This window comes from Manis pentadactyla, chromosome 1 (genome assembly GCF_030020395.1).
Source record: "Manis pentadactyla isolate mManPen7 chromosome 1, mManPen7.hap1, whole genome shotgun sequence".
Lineage (NCBI taxonomy): Eukaryota > Metazoa > Chordata > Mammalia > Pholidota > Manidae > Manis > Manis pentadactyla.
In genome coordinates this window covers 155,787,226-155,808,965 of record NC_080019.1, presented here as the reverse complement: position 1 = coordinate 155,808,965, position 21,740 = coordinate 155,787,226, and the positions used below count along the sequence as shown (strand labels likewise).

The 21,740-nt window shown below is 37.6% G+C and overlaps 2 protein-coding genes across 2 annotated transcripts; both read right to left on the bottom strand.

Annotated features, from left to right (window-relative positions):
* Positions 1-261: 261 nt before the first annotated feature.
* On the bottom strand, positions 262-12,456 carry LOC118927873 (olfactory receptor 5H2-like). The gene is made up of 2 exons (XM_036916560.2): positions 11,905-12,456; positions 262-2,505 (listed from the first exon to the last, which is right to left on the bottom strand). Exons 1-2 carry the CDS (start codon positions 11,905-11,907, stop codon positions 1,558-1,560), a joined length of 951 nt encoding a protein of 316 aa, XP_036772455.2. The 5' UTR covers positions 11,908-12,456; the 3' UTR covers positions 262-1,557.
* Positions 12,457-16,694: 4,238 nt separating this feature from the next.
* LOC130683754 (olfactory receptor 187-like) lies at positions 16,695-20,333 on the bottom strand. Its single transcript, XM_057501980.1, has 2 exons — positions 20,153-20,333; positions 16,695-18,118 (listed from the first exon to the last, which is right to left on the bottom strand). The coding sequence occupies exons 1-2, from the start codon at positions 20,153-20,155 to the stop codon at positions 17,171-17,173; spliced, it is 951 nt and encodes a 316-aa protein (XP_057357963.1). The 5' UTR covers positions 20,156-20,333; the 3' UTR covers positions 16,695-17,170.
* Between the last annotated feature and the right edge of the window lie 1,407 nt (positions 20,334-21,740).

The window sequence follows — 21,740 nt, the reverse complement described above, 5'->3', positions numbered from 1 at the left end:
TGTAGAGGAAGACTTCAGAGATAAAGCAGTGTTTTATTTGAAAGTACGTCAAGTAATGACAGAGGTAATGAATGCAGGGTGAAATGAATAGATGTATTTATATATCACATACTCTGCATATATAGAGACATATGTATATATATATATACCTAATTTATCATATAAACTCACTGTACACCGGGAGAAATAATGATATGCATATGTATATATATCTAAGTATACACATTACATATGCATATAATCACATAGCAATGACAGCCTATTAACAGTTACTGAAATAGAGTCCTGCTTATGAAGAATAATCTAACATATGTGTTTGGAAAGTAAGAGAATATCAGAAGGATGGAAGGTATAAGTAACTAGAGTTTTACAGAACACAGTCAGGCAGTTTTGAGGGGAGGGCCTGAGTGCTCTCTGTAGGAATATGTATGACATTTCAGTGTTGAGAAAGGTAGGGCAGAGATGGACCTGAAAATAGGTTACTTATTTTACTTATATAGTGTGAAATGTGAGGAAAGCCAACTTTGAAAGACTATCAGAGCACAGCAACCAAATGCTTCCTCTTTTCTGTGTCTTTCCCAGCCACCCACTGGACATTATGACATCACATCACCTGAACACTATTTCACAGCTGGTAATATGCACTTAAAGCACTTAATTGTCAACAAAACATTCCATTCATCCATACATATTGATTTCTTTATCTTACTAGCTTCATTTTCTTTTAACTTGAGGAAGATTGAGAGCACTTACTTTCTATTTTACTCTTGCCTCATCTTCTCAATGCCCATCATTAGTTCTCCATTTTAACCACTTAGCTTTCTGAATTAGTGAATCCTTTCAGATTACACAACATACAAACAGCTAGAAAGGAGCTTGTAAGGCATCACAGACTGTGAGGGGTAACCCACTTCTAGCTCCTCAAAGAAGCGCACAGAGTGGAGAGCATCACCTACACTTTGGCATCGCCGTACTGTCTTAACTCCCTTCTCAAGTTTTCCTCATTGCTTTCCCATTCCTTGAATCTCTCCGTGTAACGTGAGGAGTGAATCCCCACAAGAAGTGAAAGTCACTCACCATGTCCCAAATACAGTGGAATGAAAGAACCGACAGCTAGCAGAATTCCTGGGATCTGCATCTGATCAAACACAAACCTGCATCCACCATGGGATTCAATGTGATATGAGTCTTTAGGTTTACAGTTTTATTTTATCAAACGTATCATACTCATGTACTTTTCAGAGATGCAGCATTATTTTTCCTCTTAATAATTGCGTTTATAAAACCACACTGAAGAATACAATCATGTAAGGTGTTTTCCTTCTGTTTTCTGCTCTATTTTAGTTTGATATGAATGCTTGATTAAAAATCCTTGTATGTTCTTTAGTAACATATGCAAATATTTCAGAGGGTATTAGGTACTAACATGTTAAGTCATTAAAATATTAGGAAAATTGTAACGGAAAAATCTCTGAACATTAAGCAACACATAGCAACATCAAATCTGTGCAATTTTGTGACTGCTTTAAGTAGTGAGAACAGATACTACCCTGACCACTATGCATTTCTCTTTAACATTTTTGTCAGTGAATCTGTGACTTTCTTATTTCTCAGGCTATAGATAAATGGATTTAACAAAGGAATTATGACCGTGTAAAATAGAGAGTCCACCATATCTTGATCATCTGATTGTGTAGATCCAGGCCGTACATACATGAAGAGAAGGGGGCCATAGTATAAAGAGACAGATAAGAGATGAGCTCCACAGGTAGAGAAGGCTTTCTTTATACCTTGTACAGACTTCTTTTTTAAGATTGTAAAAAGCACTAGTGTGTAAGAGACAAGAAGAATCAGAATGGTGAATACCTGAATTGAACCAGAAAAAATAAAAATCATGAGGACATTAAAAGAAGAGTCATTACAAGAAATCTTAAACAGTGGCATGATGTCACAGTAAAAGTGGTGTATTATGCTATAACTGGAGAAGGTTAATCTGAATAAAAACCCTATATGAATTACAGCATGAAGAAGACCACCTAGAAATGATAAGACTAACAGCCGGATACATCGTCTATTGGTCATAACCATTGGATAAAGTAAAGGGTTACATATGGCCACATAACGATCATATGCCATACTTGCCAAGAGAAAACATTCTGTGGTTGCTGTGACTAAAAAGGAAAAAAGTTGTGTCAAGCATTCAGAAAAAGATATCATCTTACTCTTGGCAAAGAAACTGATCAGAATTTTGGGGGTCACTGTGGATGAGAGTGACGTATCCACAAATGCTAAACAACCAAGGAACAAGTACATGGGGATGTGAAGTCGAGAGTCATTCCAAATGAGAGTAACCAGACCAATGTTCCCCACAACGGTGATGAGATATATCACCAAGAACAAGAGAAACAGAGGAATTTGCCACTCTGGTTGATATATAAGTCCTGTGAGAACAATCTCTGTCAGCAGGGTTGCATTTTCAGTATCCATGTCTTTGTTGGATGGTCCCTGAAAAGAAATTAAGTAAATGTACAAAGAACATTCACAAAGATATCATAAAAAGAAAACTCTAATAAAAAAAACTGCAATAAAATCACACACTAATCACAATGCCCTTAAAATTATTTACTGCTACTACATATTTTGAAATTAGTTTGGGAATTGAAGTAATGGAAAATGCAATTGTTTCACTACAAAGAACCTACAGAATGAACAGATTTAGAAAAAAAGGAAAGACATCCTGAACATGAGCAAAAATGGATATTTGAATGTATTACAAAATTCTGAGTCTGGTATATGGATGTGGGCCTAGAGAAAGAAGTTTGAAATATTATGAAATGAATTGAGTGCCATGTGAATGACCTTGAACCTTATTGTTCAGGAAATAAGCACATCCCCAAAACTCTTAAGACAAAGAATAGCATCAAAAGGTATTTTTTAGATTAAATATTTTAGTATAGAAAATATACTGCAGAGGGTGGTTGGGAAACTAGAGTCAGGAATTCCATTTAGGCAGCTCTTATTATTGCCCGTTGGTTCCCAAACCAGATTACGCATCAGAATTCTCTGGGTTTCTTTGTGTACAAAGTATAGATAGTGAAGCATTACTGTAGATGTCCATTCAGTGGGTCAAAAATGATTCAGTGGGAGTTTTTCAAATGCCCTCCTGCTGATTCAAATGCATGTGAACTTCTGAGTGTATGGATTACATGATTTTGGGAGTGGTGAGGAGGACAAAGAAATAGATGAAAATAAATTAAAACATGGAGCCACTGAGACTTGGTGACAGATGTAAGGAGGTGGTCAGTGAAGTACAAAGGAGACACTTGGTTGACTAGGTAGATGGTTATTCAAAATTGAGTTTGAAACCTTAGATGCCCTGCAAGGTTGTGGAGAAGGCATCCTCTGAACATCCAGGTGAGAGAGCTTAGCAGTGTGAGTCTACTAGAGCTTAATAGAAAAAATGACTTGGGGGTCAGTGGGGAAGCAGAAGGCATACTTATGGATACTGTCCTTTTTTTTTTTTTTTTTAAATAATTATTTTTTATTGAAGGGTAGTTGACACACAGTATTACATTACATGAGTTTCAAGTGTACAACACAGTGGTAGAACATTTATATACATAATTCTAGGTTCCAGCTATCACCCTACCAGGCTGTTACAATATCTTGACTATATTCCTTATGCTATACATTACATCCCGGTTACTAATTTATTTTACCATTGGAAGTCTGTTCTTTTTTTTTTTTTTTTTGTGAGGGCATCTCTCATATTTATTGATCAAATGGTTGTTAACGACAATAAAATTCTGTATAGGGGAGTCAATGCTCAATGCACAATCATTAATCCACCCCAAGCCTAATTTTCGTCAGTCTCCAATCTTCTGAGGCATAACAAACAAGTTTTTACATGTAGAACAAATTCTTACATAATGAATAAGTTACATAGTGAACAGTACAAGGGCAGTCATCACAGAAACTTTTGGTTTTGCTCATGCATTATGAACTCTAAACAGTCAGTTCAAATATGAATACTCATTTGGTTTTTATACTTGATTTATATGTGGATACCACATTTCTCTCTTTATTATTATTATTTTTAATAAAATGCTGAAGTGGTAGGTAGATACAAGATAAAGGTAGAAAACATAGTTTAGTGTTGTAAAAGAGCACATGTAGATGATCAGGTGTGTGCCTGTAGACTATGTGTAAATCCAAGCTGGACAAGGGCAATAAAACATCCACGTATGCAGAAGATTTCTCTCAGAACAGGGGGGGTGAGGTTCTAAGCCTCACCTCTGTTGATCCCCAATTTCTCACCTGATGGCCCCCCTGCGACTGTGCCTGTCTTAGGTTGTTCCTCCCTTGAGGAATCTTACCCGTCTCTGGCTAACCAGTCATCTTACGGGACCATACAGGGAAATGTGAAGTTGGTAAGTGAGAGAGAAGCCTTATTGTTTGAAAAAGTTAGCTTTTTACTTCTTTGCATATTTATGCCCTGTGGCTTCTATGCCCAGCATTTGTCTTGAGGTATCTTTACCACTTGGAGGAGTTATGATACTCGGTAAATTTGATATGAGGCACGAATTCTATTTAAGGGTTGTAATTAGGAAGGAAGAAGAAAAGCTATAGAAGTAGCAGGCGGAAGAAAACATGGGAAGATTGATTATTTCTTTGATATATCTTCTTGTAGAGTAACTTCAGCATGTATAGGTTTTAAGCTACTACTTAAATTGCACACACACATTAACATAATAGGAGTATAGTTACATAACCAAAGCATATCGGTAATTACCAGCCATCTCCAGTGAAACCAAGAAAACCATTAAGGCACCTTAGGCATTTGTGAAAACTTATCTATGATATGGTGGATATTGTCCAACTGAACTTGAACAGTCTGAGAGAAATCAGACAAATTAAAACAACCCATTCCTGGGGACTGTTCACATGCCATATGTTCTTTTAACAGTAAATAGTTTGTAGTTGTAAGACTTTGGAGCGCTACAATTTGCACTTCTCCAAATTCTTGGTTGAGTTCCAACAGTATAGATCCAGTCCAATTTTGTTGTTTTACTGTATGCACAGGCCAGCTTAGATATCTCCTTCCTCATTCCCATGGCAAGTCCAGGAACTGGTGGGATGAGTGCATCTACAGCTGTAGCAGTGCGTGTATCTTTGTTGGGGTTTTTTGATGATCATCTTCTGGCATGAGTCTTCCAGAGAGTGCAGATGTTGGAAGTTCTTTTTCATATCGTATCTTAGTTCATTTTCGGGGTAGCCCAATTAGGCTTTGATCCTCTGTATAAACACAAACAGACCCTTTGCCTACACTTTTATATGCCCTTTATACCCTTGTGTAGAACTCGTTGGAGGTTACCACACAGGAACTGCCCTTTTTTTTTTTTTTTTTTTTGCTATCACTAATCTACACTTACATGATGAATATTATGTTTACTAGGCTCTCCCCTATACCAGGTCTCCCCTATAAACCCCTTTACAGTCACTGTCCATCAGCATAGCAAAATGTTGTAGAATCACTACTTGCCTTCTCTGTGTTGTACAGCCCTCCCTTTTCTCCTACACCCCCATGCATGTTAATCTTAATACCCCCTACTTCTCACCCCTTTATCCCTCCCTACCCACCCCATCCTCCCCAGTCCCTTTCCCTTTGGTACCTGTTAGTCCATTCTTGAGTTCTGTGATTCTGCTGCTGTTTTGTTCCTTCAGTTTTTCCTTTGTTCTTATATTCTACAGATAAGTGAAATCATTTGGTATTTCTCTTTCTCCGCTTGGCTTGTTTCACTGAGCATAATACCCTCCAGCTCCGTCCATGTTGCTGCAAATGATTGGATTTGCCCTTTTCTTATGGCTGAGTAGTATTCCATTGTGTATATGTACCACATCTTCTTTATCCATTCATCTATTGATGGACATTTAGGTTGCTTCCAATTCTTGGCTATTGTAAATAGTGCTGCAATAAACATAGGGGTGCATCTGTCTTTCTCAAACTTGATTGCTGCGTTCTTAGGGTAAATTCCTAGGAGTGGAATTCCTGGGTCAAATGGTAAGTCTGTTTTGAGCATTTTGATGTACCTCCATACTGCTTTCCACAATGGTTGAACTAGTTTACATTCCCACCAGCAGTGTAGGAGGGTTCCCCTTTCTCCACAGCCTCACCAACATTTGTTGTTGCTTGTCTTTTGGATGGCAGCCATCCTTACTGGTGTGAGGTGATACCTCATTGTAGTTTTAATTTGCATTTCTCTGATAATTAGTGATGTGGAGCATCTTTTCATGTGTCTGTTGGCCATCTGTATTTCTTTTTTGGAGAACTGTCTGTTCTTTTCCTCTGCCCATTTTTTAATTGGATTATTTGATTTTTCTTTGTTGAGGCATGTGAGCTCTTTATATATTTTGGACGTCAAGCCTTTATCGGATCTGTCATATACAAATATATTCTCCCATACTGTAGGGTTCCTTTTTGTTCTATTGATGGTGTCTTTTGCTGTACAGAAGCTTTGCAGCTAATATAGTCCCACTTGTTCATTTTTGCTGTTGTATTCCTTGCCTGGGGAGATATGTTTAAGAAGAAGTCGCTCATGTTTATGTCTAAGAGGTTTTTGCCTATGTTTTTGTCCACGAGTTTAATGGTTTCATGGCTTACATTCAGGTCTTTGATCCATTTTGAGTTTACTTTTGTATATGGGGTTAGACAATGGTCCAGTTTCATTCTCCTACATGTAGCTGTCCAGTTTTGCCAGCACCACCTGTTGAAGAGACTGTCATTTCGCCATTGTATGTCCATGGCTCCTTTATCAAATATTAATTGACCATATATGTCTGGGTTAATGTCTGGATTCTCTAGTCTGTTCCATTGGTCTGTGGCTCTGCTCTTGTGCCAGTACCAAATTGTCTTGATTACTATGGCTTTATAGTAGAGCTTGAAGTTGGGGAGTGAGATCCCCCCTACTTTATTCTTCTTTCTCAGGATTGCTTTGGCTATTCGGGGTCTTTGGTGTTTCCGTATGAATTTTTGAATTATTTGTTCCAGTTCATTGAAGAATGTTGCTGGTAGTTTCATAGGGATTGCATCAAATCTGTATATTGCTTTGGGCAGGATGGCCATTTTGACGATATTAATTCTTCCTAGCCACGAGCATGGGATGAGTTTCCATCTGTTAGTGTCCCCTTTAATTTCTCTTAAGAGTGACTTGTAGTTTTCAGAGTATAAGTCTTTCACTTCTTTGGTTAGGTTTATTCCTAGGTATTTTATTTTTTTTGATGCAATTGTGAATGGAGTTGTTTTCCTGATTTCTCTTTCTGTTGGTTCATTGTTAGTATATAGGAAAGCCACAGATTTCTGTGTGTTGATTTTGTATCCTGCAACTTTGCTGTATTCCGATATCAGTTCTAGTAGTTTTGGGGTGGAGTCTTTAGGGTTTTTTATGTACAGTATCATGTCATCTGCAAATAGTGACAGTTTAACTTCTTCTTTACCAATCTGGATTCCTTGTATTTCTTTGTTTTGTCTGATTGCCGTGGCTAGGACCTCCAGTACTATGTTAAATAACAGTGGAGAGAGTGGGCATCCCTGTCTAGTTCCCGATCTCAGAGGAAATTCTTTCAGCTTCTCGCTGTTCAATATAATGTTGGCTGTGGGTTTATCATAGATGGACTTTATTATGTTGAGGTACTTGCCCTCTATTCCCATTTTGCTGAGAGTTTTTAACATGAATGGATGTTGAACTTTGTCAAATGCTTTTTCAGCATCTATTGAGATGATCATGTGGTTTTTGTCTTTCTTTTTGTTGATGTGGTGGATGATGTTGATGGACTTTCGAATGTTGTACCATCCTTGCATCCCTGGGATGAATCCCACTTGGTCATGGTGTATGATCCTTTTGATGTATTTTTGAATTCGGTTTGCTAATATTTTGTTGAGTATTTTTGCATCTACGTTCATCAGGGATATTGGTCTGTAGTTTTCTTTTTTGGTGGGGTCTTTGCCTGGTGTTGGTATTAGGGTGATGTTAGCTTCATAGAATGAGTTTGGGAGTATCCCCTCCTCCTCTATTTTTTGGAAAACTTTAAGGAGAATGGGTATTATGTCTTCCCTGTATGTCTGATAAAATTCCGAGGTAAATCCATCTGGCCCGGGGGTTTTGTTCTTTGGTAGTTTTTTGATTACCTCTTCAATTTCGTTGCTGGTAATTGGTCTGTTTAGATTTTCTGTTTCTTCCTGGGTCAATCTTGGAAGGTTATATTTTTCTAGGAAGTTGTCCATTTCTCCTAGGTTTCCCAGCTTGTTAGCGTATAGGTTTTCATAGTATTCTCCAATAATTCTTTGCATTTCCGTGGGGTCCGTCGTGATTTTTCCTTTCTCGTTTCTGATACTGTTGATTTGTGTTGACTCTCTTTTCTTCTTAATAAGTCTGGCTAGAGGCTTATCGATTTTGTTTATTTTCTCGAAGAACCAGCTCTTGATTTCATTGATTTTTGCTATTGTTTTATTCTTCTCAATTTTATTTATTTCTTCTCTGATCTTTATTATGTCCCTCCTTCTGCTGACCTTAGGCCTCATCTGTTCTTCTTTTTCCAATTTCGATAATTGTGACATTAGACCATTCATTTGGGATTGTTCTTCCTTTTTTAAATATGCTTGTATTGCTATATACTTTCCTCTTAAGACTGCTTTTGCTGTGTCCCACAGAAGTTGGGGCTTAGTGTTGTTGTTGTCATTTGTTCCATATATTGCTGGATCTCCATTTTGATTTGGTCATTGATCCATTGATTATTTAGGAGCGTGTTGTTAAGCCTCCATGTGTTTGTGAGCCTCTTTGCTTTCTTTGTACAGTTTATTTCTAGTTTTATGCCTTTGTGGTCTGAAAAGTTGGTTGGTAGGATTTCAATCTTTTGGAATTTTCTGAGGCTCTTTTTGTGGCCTAGTATGTAGTCTATTCTGGAGAATGTTCCATGTGCACTTGAGAAGAATGTATATCCCGCTGCTTTTGGATGTAGAGTTCTATAGATGTCTATTAGGTCCATCTGCTCTACTGTGTTGTTCAGTGCTTCCGTGTCCTTACTTATTTTCTGCCCAGTGGATCTATCCTTTGGGGTGAGTGGTGTGTTGAAGTCTCCTAGAATGAATGCATTGCAGTCTATATCCCCCTTTAGTTCTGTTAGTATTTGTTTCACATATGCTGGTCCTCCTGTGTTGGGTGCATATATATTTAGAATGGTTATATCCTCTTGTTTGACTGAGCCCTTTATCATTATGTAGTGTCCTTCTTTATCTCTTGTTACTTTCTTTGTTTTGAAGTCTATTTTGTCTGATATTAGTACTGCAACCCCTGCTTTCTTCTCACTGTTGTTTGCTTGAAATATGTTTTTCCATCCCTTGACTTTTAGTCTGTACATGTCTTTGGGTTTGAGGTGAGTTTCTTGTAAGCAGCATATAGATGGGTCTTGCTTTTTTATCCATTCTATTACTCTGTGTCTTTTGATTGGTGCATTCAACCCATTAACATTTAGGGTGACTATTGAAAGATATGTACTTATTGCCATTGCAGGCTTTAAATTCGTGGTTACGAAAGGTTCAAGGTTAGCCTCTTTAGTATCTTGCTGCCTAACTTAGCTCGCTTATTGAGCTGTTATATACACTGTCTGGAGATTCTTTTCTTCTCTCCCTTCTTGTTCCTCCTCCTCGATTCTTCATATGTTGGGTGTTTTGTGCTGTGCTCCTTCTAGGAGTGCTCCCATCTAGAGCAGTCCCTGTAAGATGTTCTGTAGAGGTGGTTTGTGGAAAGCAAATTCCCTCAGCTTTTGTTTGTCTGGGAATTGTTTAATCCCACCGTCATATTTGAATGATAGTCGTGCTGGATACAGTATCCTTGGTTCAAGGCCCTTCTGTTTCATTGTATTAAATATATCATGCCATTCTCTTCTGGCCTGTAGGGTTTCTGTTGAGAAATCTGACGTTAGCCTGATGGGTTTTCCTTTATAGGTGACCTTTTTCTCTCTAGCTGCCTTTAACACTCTTTCCTTGTCCTTGATCTTTGCCATTTTAATTATTATGTGTCTTGGTGTTGCCCTTCTTGGATCCTTTCTGTTGGGGGTTCTGTGTATTTCCGTGGTCTGTTTGATTACTTCCTCCCCCAGTGTGGGGAAGTTTTCAGCAATTATTTCTTCTAAGATACTTTCCATCTCTTTTCCTCTCTCTTCTTCTTCTGGGACCCCTATAATACGGATATTGTTCGTTTTGGATTGGTCACACAGTTCTCTTAATATTGTTTCATTCCTGGAGATCCTTTTGTCTCTATGTCAGCTTCTATGCGTTCCTGTTCTCTGATTTCAATTCCATCAATGGCCTCTTGCATTCTATCCATTCTGCTTATAAACCCTTCCAGAGTTTGTTTCATTTCTGCGATCTCCTTTCTGGCATCTGTGATCTCTTTCCGGACTTCATCCCATTTTTCTTGCATATTTCTCTGCATCTCTGTCAGCATGTTTATGATTCTTATTTTGAATTCTTTGTCAGGAAGACTGGTTAGGTCTGTCTCCTTCTCTGGTGTTGTCTCTGTGATCTTTGTCTGCCTGTAGCTTTGCCTTTTCATGGTGATAGGAATAGTTTGCAGAGCTGGGACGAGTGACGGTTGGAAGGACTTCCTTTCTTGTTGGTTTGTGGCCCTCCTCTCCCCCTTCGCGAGGTGCTGGGTTCTCTCAGGTGCGGATGTGGTCTGGATATTGTCCTGTGTCCTCTGGTCTTTATTCTAGGAAGGGTTGTCTTTGTTATATTTTCATAGATATATGTTGTTTTGGGAGGAGATTTCCGCTGCTCTACTCACGCCGCCATCTTCCGCCCCTCCCGATACTGTCCTTTTGAAAGTGTACATAAGGTTAAAAAAATGGAAGTCATTGAAAGAAACTTTAGGAAGTTTATTGAAGAGGTGACAAAGAGATACATGTCACGGACAAATAAAAACTGATCGTCTTTCTACCACAATAGTCTTGGTATCAGGCAAAGGCTACCACTCACTCTAGGAGTCAAAAGAGCCTGCAACTGACTCTCCCATCCCCCTTACATCTACTGTCAGGGGATGGGGTCTGGTTTTGCCCTAGATTTGATCTAGTCTAACTCATATAATGCCTTTCACTAGATTCTGCTGGTTTATACTGAAAGCACTTTATGTACACCAGTTTTCTTAGCAGAATAAAATTGAGCCAAAGATTGGAACTGAATATAGAGGATATAAATAACCAGTGCCAATGATTCCAATTGTTACATATATTTTTGTTTGGAATATGCTTCCTTCTACACATTCCTAAATCACTTAATAATTGAATATTCACAAATTCAATTTGTGTGTGGCTACTTATGAAGTAATAATGCTGGAAAGAACATCTTGAGTGGAGGGACAGGTTCTGAAAATTTCCTACTACATATGTGTTCAAAATGCTCAATGAAATTACCTTCAGAAACAGAAGGACAGAAGAGCTCATATGGAAGTGATTTGACTTAAAAGTTTAATCACAGAATATGATATATTAAAAAGACTGTATCTTTTTATTCAGAATAACCAGAAGGATTTCTTACACCGGAAACATATGACCTAATATTTAAATCCAGTTTAAACTTTCAACATTCTAGTCACCATGACTTGTCTTCCATAGTTATTATAGTTATGTTAGAAAGATAATAAATCATTGTTAAGGGGAACAATTCAGTTTTACAGGTATTTTGCTTATCCAGAATTAGTCACAAAAATAAGATATACAAGTAATCATTAATTATTTTACAGTTTACTTCCTCTTGGCATCTTTTGAATCTGTTTGAAATTATTATAAATTGTACAGTATCTTAACTTTTTATATAACGAATAAAGAATGTCACATTCATTTTTCTCTTACCATATCTTGTACAAAATTGCAGAGATCCTTTTAAAGAATTAGGCTTTCCAAGCATAAAAACGTATGATAGCAGTGGAATGATGATAGCATACACAGCAATTCTTTGTACACTGATTCATTTTGGAGGCTTCATTTGCAAAAATCAGATAAATGTTTATATAAATTTGTTTTGGATCCAAGAGTCAGCCAGTTATACGCAGTGAGTTTTTGCCAGAAAAGGAAGGAGAGCAGAACTAAAATTCCCCTAATAGCACCCAAGGATTCCCTTCAGGACAAAGTTCAACTGTTCTTCTGGGTATTGTGGACTTGGACATTTATGAGAAGACCAGGGTGTCCCACAGGGCATTACAGTCTCAAAAGTCGTAAACATCAAGTCTTGTAGACAGTGCTAATTTTAACAATTGAAATTGCACTTCACGCATCTGTTTTCCCTGTCAGATGGCACTTCTGACATGTTTATGCAAACTTCAGTTAGTTTGGTCTCCTCTGAGCTAATCATTTATGATTTTAATGAGGCCAAAGTTCTAGATTCCCCTCAGGAACTGACCCTAAATAAACTTGTCCTCCTCATGCAAACTGCAGCTCACATCCCAGACCTGCTTTAAGATGAAAACTGATGAGAAGTCTTACTAAGCAAAGGTCAGGGGAGGGCAAAGTGCAAACAAAGACAAGGACCATGGTGAGATCTGGCTCAGACCTGTGCTTCTTAAACTTTAACCCCTGTGAATCTCCTGAGACTTTCTTTAAATGCAGATTCTCTTTCAGCAGGTCATGTGAATATAGTGAATATCTAGAAGAAGAAATGGCTAGCTGTGTGATTATTTACCAATTCATGGGATATGACCAATGAGTTGGCTGGGTGGTCAGGGACTGTGAAGAAATATAACTAGAAAATTGACTATAATATGATTTGTAGAGGTACATGATGGATCTCTCTGAATGGAAAAAATTGAAGATATTTCTGTCTTCTGAGAATGACCACCAAAAAGTAACCTAAGTAGAGTAAAATTTAAGTAATCAGATTAATAGAAGGGGCTATTTCTGGACACCTGTCAGCTGCTTTCACCAGCCATTTCTGTCATCAGCTAATGGGGTCATGAACAAAGTGGCCAGGTGGCAGTGAATAGGTGATATATATGCTTGCAACATGTTTACTAAGGACAACTTGGCTATGTCCATTTCTGAGTGCTTATTGTTCCAGGAGCAGAAAACACTGAGTTCCTCAGATATCACCATTCATGGAGTGATCACCCAGATACCTTGTGGCAAGCTGAGTACACTGGACAGTTCCATCACAGAGGGGAAGTGCTTTGTTCATACTGGAATAAACACTCTATATAGTTTTGCCTTCCCTGAAGTCAGTGTCCTTCCATAGTGATCATCTGGGAATTAACAATTAACAGAATTCCTTATCTGCTGTCTTAGTGTTATCCAAAGTATTGATCAAGGAACACACTTCATAGCAAAAGAAGTACAGCAATGGACTTGCAATCATAGAATTCACTGGTTATACCATTCCTCACCATTCCGAAGCAACTTGTTTGAGAAGAAGATGGAATGCCTTCTTGAAGACTCATTTACAGCAGAACTAGATGGATATTCCTTGTGAGGACCTCAAGACGCTGTGTCTTTTCAGAATCAGTTACGATATATGGTACTGCTTGTCCCATAGCCACCGAATCAGAAACTCTAATGACGGAGCCTTTCAATATGTTTTCACAACCTGTCCAGGTGATCCTCATGCCCACTATAGTCTGAAAACCACTCTTTCAAAGAACAACAAAGTGGAAGTCGGTACCAGAGAGATTCTGACATATACCTAGTAGACATATTTGAGAAGATTTTGCCCAGCTAGCCCACAGCCAGATTTTGAGATAGTATTGATTGGTGTTTGTTTCCTTTGCCTTAAACCAATTATATTGTTTCTTTGAACACAGTCCAAGATATTTTTAAATACTTACTTCACAGTCAGCAATCTTCTGAGCAGTTGTGTATAAAAGATAATGGGAAAGGAAGTATGTATACGCACACACACACACACAACATATAAAAAGAGAGGAACTATTAATTAAGTTTCCAGGTTAAGAAAGCAATACACATTTATAATAAAGAGTGTTTCGTGTAAATTATTTTTATTTCCAAGGAATGGTTTATCCCCACATCAGCAATGTTCAGCAACTAGGTGAATTTAGCTTTGTGATATCATCCTTTACATCTAAATACCCACTAAATGATACATATGTAATTTCATAGATTCTTTTTAAAAGAATGAGCAGATCTCATCTAAAATGTGGGGTTTGCTCAGGTGTATACTTCACCTCTTTCCCAGCATGCCACTAATATGATAAATAATGTACAAAACAGGTACATGCATAAATAACAGAAAATGAGTATGGGATCACATCAATGAACACAAGATTTTGGTGATTTCTGGAAGGTATAAAGTAGTTGGGATTGAACTGAAGGTGAAGCCAGCACAGAGGGATGTATAGAACATACATTGTGCACAAGATAAGGATGTGAGCATGTCTGAGTGTGAAAGAATGACTTGACAGCTAACAGACCATCCTCATATACTCATACTACTCATAGCTTGATGTCAAACTCCACATAAAAAAAAAAAGCCAATTAGGGAAAAAGACCTGTTCTAGTGGCAAGAGAAGTACACAGTAGTAGTTTTATTATCATTTGACTTTTTGAGTCAAAACACTGAATAGATCTAACATACTCTAGGTAATTGACAGGAAATATTAGAAAATAAGAATATTATACATCAGCAAGAATCAACAAACTATGGACATATAGAATAACATGAGTTTTCTGTGTTGAAAGAGAAAAAGCCTCTGGACTTTGATCTATCCGTTCCTTTCCCTGGGGTTTGGGGGAATGCCTCAGGGAAAGAAAAGAGGGTAGATGACCTCATCTAATCTTGTGACCTCCACCTCCAGAAACATAAATATATTTTTTAAATACTTACATGGTTTGTGTCTTTAAACCAAACATTTAATTAAGGAGCTTCACCTTGATATTTTGTCATGCTTTATCCAAGGAACTAATCTGGAGATAAGAAGATTAAGAACAAGTTTCTTTTAGTGCATGATGCTTGGCGATTGTCATGAAAGACTTTAGGGAGGGGAGCTGAGCTGGCATGCAGTCTCAGTAATCTCCCTGGGCTTCTTACAAGACTGAAAAAGAGTGATGTGCTATTACTGCACTGTGTGTATTTGTGCTGTAAAACCATTTTAATTTCACAAAGATCTCATGAGTACTTATTTAGGACCTCATGTATGCAAGCCACTATGCTGCCTGCTATAAAATACAGAAAGACTTTTAAATTGTAATCTGAAAGAGTTTGTAGACCAAAATAAGTATTACAGAAGGCCCATGTGGCCTAAGGAGAATATAGAAACCAGTAAAAGTTTGAAATGAGTAAACATTCTTGTCTTCTTCAAGGCAACCTGGAAATGCATCACAGAACTTTTGATATATCACTGAAGAGATACAAATATTATTTGTAGTATTTGAGAGAGTCCTGGAAAAATGATACCATTTCAATTGTAACTGAAGATGGGGCAGTTGAGCGGGAGAGATTCTCTGTAGAGAGACCTGTGTGAGCAAACACATACACCTGTGAGAGAGAGGTGTGTCCCCAAGGCTTCCAGTAACGGAGTTTGTGTATGACACAGGGTAGAATCGTAGGCGAATTGTAGAGGAAGACTTCAGAGTTAAAGCAGTGTTTTATTTGAAAGTACGTCAAGTAATGACAGAGGTAATGAATGCAGGGTGAAATAAATAGATGTATTTATATATCACACACTCTGCATATATAGAGATGTGTGTATATATATGTACCTAATTTATCATATAAACCCAGTGTACACCAGGAGATATAATGATATGCATATGTATATATATCTAGGTATACACATTACATATGCATATAATCACATAGCAATGAAAGCCTATTAACAGTTACTGAAATAGAGTCCTGCTTATGAAGAATAATCTAACAGATGTGTTTGGTAAGTAAGAGAATATCAGCAGGATGGAAGGTATAAGTAACTAGAGTTTTACAGAACACAGTCAGGCAGTTTTGAGGGGAGGGCCTGAGTGCTCTCTGTAGGAATATGTATGACATTTCAGTGTTGAGAAAGGTAGGGCAGAGATGGACCTGAAAATAGGTTACTTATTTTACTTATATAGTGTGAAATGTGAGGAAAGCCAACTTTGAAAGACTATCAGAGCACAGCAACCAAATGCTACCTCTTTTCTGTGTCTTTCCCAGCCACCCACTGAACATTGTGACATCACATCACCTGAACACTATTTCACAACTGGTAATATGCACTTAAAACACCTAATTGTCAACAAAACCTTCGTTCATCTATACATATTGATTTCTTTATCTTATTAGCCTCATTTTCTTTTAACTTGAGGAAGATTGAGACGATTTCCTTTCTATTTTGCTCTTGCCTCGTCTTCTCAATGCCCATCAATGCTTAGTTCTCCATTCTAATCTCTTGGTTTTCTGAATTAGTGAAACTTTTCAGATTACCCAACAACATACAAACAGCTAGAAAGGAGCTTGTAAGGCATCATAGACTGTGAGAGGCAGCCCATTTCTATCTCCTCATAGAAGCGCACAGAGTTAAGAGCATCTCTTATAGTTTGGCATCGCCCTACTGTCTTAACTCCCTTCTCAAGTTTTCCTCATTACCTTCCCATTCCGTGTATCTCTCCATGTGATGTGAGGGGTGAATCCCCACAAGAAGTGAAAGTCACTCACCACGTCCCAAATACAGTGGAATGAAAGAACCGATGGCTAGCAGAATTCCTGGGATCTGCGTCTGATCAAACACAAACCTGCGTCCACCATGGGGTTCAATGTGATATGAGTCTTCAGGTTTACAGTTTTATTTTATCAAACATATCATACTGCAGTACTTTTCAGAGATGCAGCATTATTTTTCCTCTTAATAATTGTGTTTATAAAACCACATTGCAGAATACAATCATGTAAAATGTTTTCCTTTTGTTATCAGCTCTATTTTAGTTTGATATGAATGCTTGATTAAAAATCCTTGTATGTTCTTTAGTAACATATGCAAATATTTTAGAGGGTATTAGGTACTAACATGTTAAGTCATTAAAATATTAGGAAAATTGTAACAGAAAAATCTCTGAACATTAAGCAACACATAGCAACATCAAATCTGTGCAATTTTGTGACTGTTTTATGTAGTGAGAACAGATATTACCCTGACCACTATGCATTTCTCTTTAACATTTTTGTCAGTGAATCTGTGACTTTCTTATTTCTCAGGCTGTAGATAAATGGATTTAACAAAGGAATTATGACCGTGTAAAATAGAGAGTCCACCATATCTTGATCATCTGATTGTGTAGATCCAGGCCGCACATACATGAAGAGAAGGGGGCCATAGTATAAAGAGACAGATAAGAGATGAGCTCCGCAGGTGGAGAAGGCTTTCTTTATGCCTTGTACAGACTTCTTTTTTAAGATTGTAAAAAGCACTAGTGTATAAGAGACAAGAACAATCAGAATGGTGAATACCTGAATTGAACCAGAAAAAATAAAAATCACGAGGACATTAAAAGAAGAGTCAGTACAAGAAATCTTAAACAGTGGCATGATGTCACAGTAAAAGTGGTGTATTATGCTATAACTGGAGAAGGTTAATCTGAATAAAAACCCTGTATGAATTACAGCATGAAGAAGACCACCTACAAATGATAAGACCAGCAGCTGGATACATAGTCTATTGGTCATAACCATTGGATAAAGTAAAGGGTTGCATATGGCCACATAACGATCATATGCCATACTTGCCAAGAGAAAACATTCTGTGGTTGCAGTGAGTAAAAAGGAAAAAAGTTGTGTCAAGCATTCAGAAAAAGATATCATCTTACTCTTGGCGAAGAAGCTGACCAGCATTTTGGGGGTCACTGTGGATGAGAGTGATGTGTCCACAAATGCTAAACAACCAAGGAACAAATACATGGGGATGTGAAGTCGAGAGTCATTCCAAATGAGAGTAACCAGACCAATGTTCCCCACAACGGTGATGAGATATATCACCAAGAACAAGAGAAACAGAGGAATTTGCCACTCTGGTTGATATATAAGTCCTGTGAGAACAATCTCTGTCAGCAGGGTTGCATTTTCAGTATCCATGTCTTTGTTGGATGGTCCCTGAAAAGAAATAAGTAAATGTACAAAGAACATTCACAAAGATATCATAAAAAGAAAACTCTAAGAAAAAAATTGAAATAAAGCCACACACTAATCACAATGCCCTTAAAATTTTTTACTGCTACTACATATTTTGAAATTACTTTGGGAGTTGAAGTAATGAAAAATGCAATTGTTTCACTACAAAGAACCTATAGAATGAACAGATTTAGAAAAAAGGAAAGACATCCTGAACATGAGCAAAAATGGATATTTGAATGTATTACAAAATTCTGAGTCTGGTATATGGATGTGGGCCTAGAGAAAGAAGTTTGAAATATTATGAAATGAATTGAATGCCATGTGAAGGACCTTGAACCTTATTGTTCAGGAAATAAGCACGTCCCCAAAACTCTTAAGACAAAGAATAGCATCAAAAGGTATTTTTTAGATTAAATATTTTAGTATAGAAAATATACTGCAGAGGGTGGTTGGGAAACTAGAGTCAGGAATTCCATTTAGGCAGCTTTTATTATTGCCCGTTGGTTCCCAAAACAGATTACGCATCAGAATTCTCTGGGTTTCTTTGTGTACAAAGTATAGATAGTGAAGCATTACTGTAGATGTCCATTCAGTGGGTCAATAATGATTCAGTGGGAGTTTTTCAAATGCCCTCCTGCTGATTCAAATGCATGTGAACTTCTGAGTGTATGGATTACATGATTTTGGGAGTGGTGAGGAGGACAAAGAAATAGATGAAAATAAATTAAAACATGGAGCCACTGAGACTTGGTGACAGATGTAAGGAGGTGGTCAGTGAAGTACAAAGGAGACACTTGGTTGACTAGGTAGATGGTTATTCAAAATTGAGTTTGAAACCTTAGATGCCCTGCAAGTTTGTGGAGAAGGCATCCTCTGAACATCCAGGTGAGAGAGCTTAGCAGTGTGAGTCTACTAGAGCTCAATAGAAAAAATGACTTGGGGGTCAGTGGGGAAGCAGAAGGCATACTTATGGATACTGTCCTTTTGAAAGTGTACATAAGGTTAAAAAAATGGAAGTCATTGAAAGAAACTTTAGGAAGTTTATTGAAGAGGTGACAAAGAGATACATGTCACGGACAAATAAAAACTGATCGTCTTTCTACCACAATAGTCTTGGTATCAGGCAAAGGCTACCACTCACTCTAGGAGTCAAAAGAGCCTGCAACTGACTCTCCCATCCCCCTTACATCTACTGTCAGGGGATGGGGTCTGGTTTTGCCCTAGATTTGATCTAGTCTAACTCATATAATGCCTTTCACTAGATTCTGCTGGTTTATACTGAAAGCACTTTATGTACACCAGTTTTCTTAGCAGAATAAAATTGAGCCAAAGATTGGAACTGAATATAGAGGATATAAATAACCAGTGCCAATGATTCCAATTGTTACATATATTTTTGTTTGGAATATGCTTCCTTCTACACATTCCTAAATCACTTAATAATTGAATATTCACAAATTCAATTTGTGTGTGGCTACTTATGAAGTCATAATGCTGGAAAGAACATCTTGAGTGGAGGGACAGGTTCTGAAAATTTCCTACTACATATGTGTTCAAAATGCTCAATGAAATTACCTTCAGAAACAGAAGGACAGAAGAGCTCATATGGAAGTGATTTGACTTAAAAGTTTAATCACAGAATATGATATATTAAAAAGACTGTATCTTTTTATTCAGAATAACCAGAAGGATTTCTTACACCGGAAACATATGACCTAATATTTAAATCCAGTTTAAACTTTCAACATTCTAGTCACCATGACTTGTCTTCCATAGTTATTATAGTTATGTTAGAAAGATAATAAATCATTGTTAAGGGGAACAATTCAGTTTTACAGGTATTTTGCTTGTCCAGAATTAGTCACAAAAATAAGATATACAAGTAATCATTAATTATTTTACAGTTTACTTCCTTTTGGCATCTTTTGAATCTGTTTGAAATTATTATAAATTGTACAGTATCTTAACTTTTTATATAACGAATAAAGAATGTCACATTCATTTTTCTCTTACCATATCTTGTACAAAATTGCAGAGATCCTTTTAAAGAATTAGGCTTTCCAAGCATAAAAACGTATGATAGCAGTGGAATGATGATAGCATACACAGCAATTCTTTGTACACTGATTCATTTTGGAGGCTTCATTTGCAAAAATCAGATAAATGTTTATATAAATTTGTTTTGGATCCAAGAGTCAGCCAGTTATACGCAGTGAGTTTTTGCCAGAAAAGGAAGGAGAGCAGAACTAAAATTCTCCTAATAGCACCCAAGGATTCCCTTCAGGACAAAGTTCAACTGTTCTTCTGGGTATTGTGGACTTGGACATGTATGAGAAGTCCAGGGTGTCCCACAGGGCATTACAGTCTCAAAAGTCGTAAACATCAAGTCTTGTAGACAGTGCTAATTTTAACAATTGAAATTGCACTTCACGCATCTGTTTTCCCTGTCAGATGGCACTTCTGATGTGTTTATGCAAACTTCAATTTATCTGTATATTTTGATGCTCAGTGTGCTTCAGTTAATATGGTCTCATCTGAGCTAATCATTTATGATTCTAATGAGGCCAAAGTTCTAGATTCCCTTCAGGAGCCAACCCCAAGTACAGTTGTCTTCCCCATGTGAACTGCAGCTCACATCCCAGACCTGTACCTTACTCCCCACTTTAAGATGAAAACTACTGAGAAATCTTACTAGGCAAAGGTCAGGGGAGGGCAAAGTGTAAACAAAGACAAGGACCATGGTGAGATGTGGCTTAGATCCATGCTTCTCAAACTTTAACCCCTGTGAATCTCCTGAGAGTTTCTTCAAATGCAGATTCTCTTTCAGCAGGTCATGGTTGTATCTTGAGAACTTCAAGCAGTGCCCTTAGATATGCCCCTGTGTTTAGGGAAGAAATGGCCAAATGTGTGGTTACTTACCATTCATGGGGTATGGCCAATGAGTTGGCTGGGTGTTCAGGGACTGTGAAGAAATATAATCAGAAAGTTGATTACAACATGATTTGTAGAGGTACATGATGGATCTCCCTGAATGGGCAAAAAACATCTAGATATTTGTGACCCCTGAGAGTGATCAACAAAGAGTGACCTAAGTAGAGTAAAATTTTAAGAATTGAATCTATAGAATGGGCTATTCCTTGACACCTGTCATCTGCTTTCTCCAGCCATTTCTGTTATTGGCTCTTGAACAGAGTGGCCAGGTGGTAGCAAAGGAGTTGATGTATGTACTCACAACATGAGCTTCCATTTACTAAGGACATCTTGGCTATGCCCATTTCTGAGTGCTTAATGCTCCAGGAGCAGGTAACACTGAGTCCCTCAGATATCACCTTTCAGAGTGATCACCTAGCTACCTTGTGGCAAGTTGAGTACACTGGACAGTTTCCATCATATAAGGGATATGTTTTGTTTATACTGGTATAAATATTCACTCTAGATAGATTTGCCTTCCCTTATATCAGTGGTTCTGCCAAAATGATCACCTTGAACTTAATAGAATTCTTTATCTGCTGTCTTAGTGTTACCCACAATGTTGCTTCTGATCAAGGGACACACTTCACAGCAAAAGAAATGCAGCAATGCACTCATGATCATAGAATTC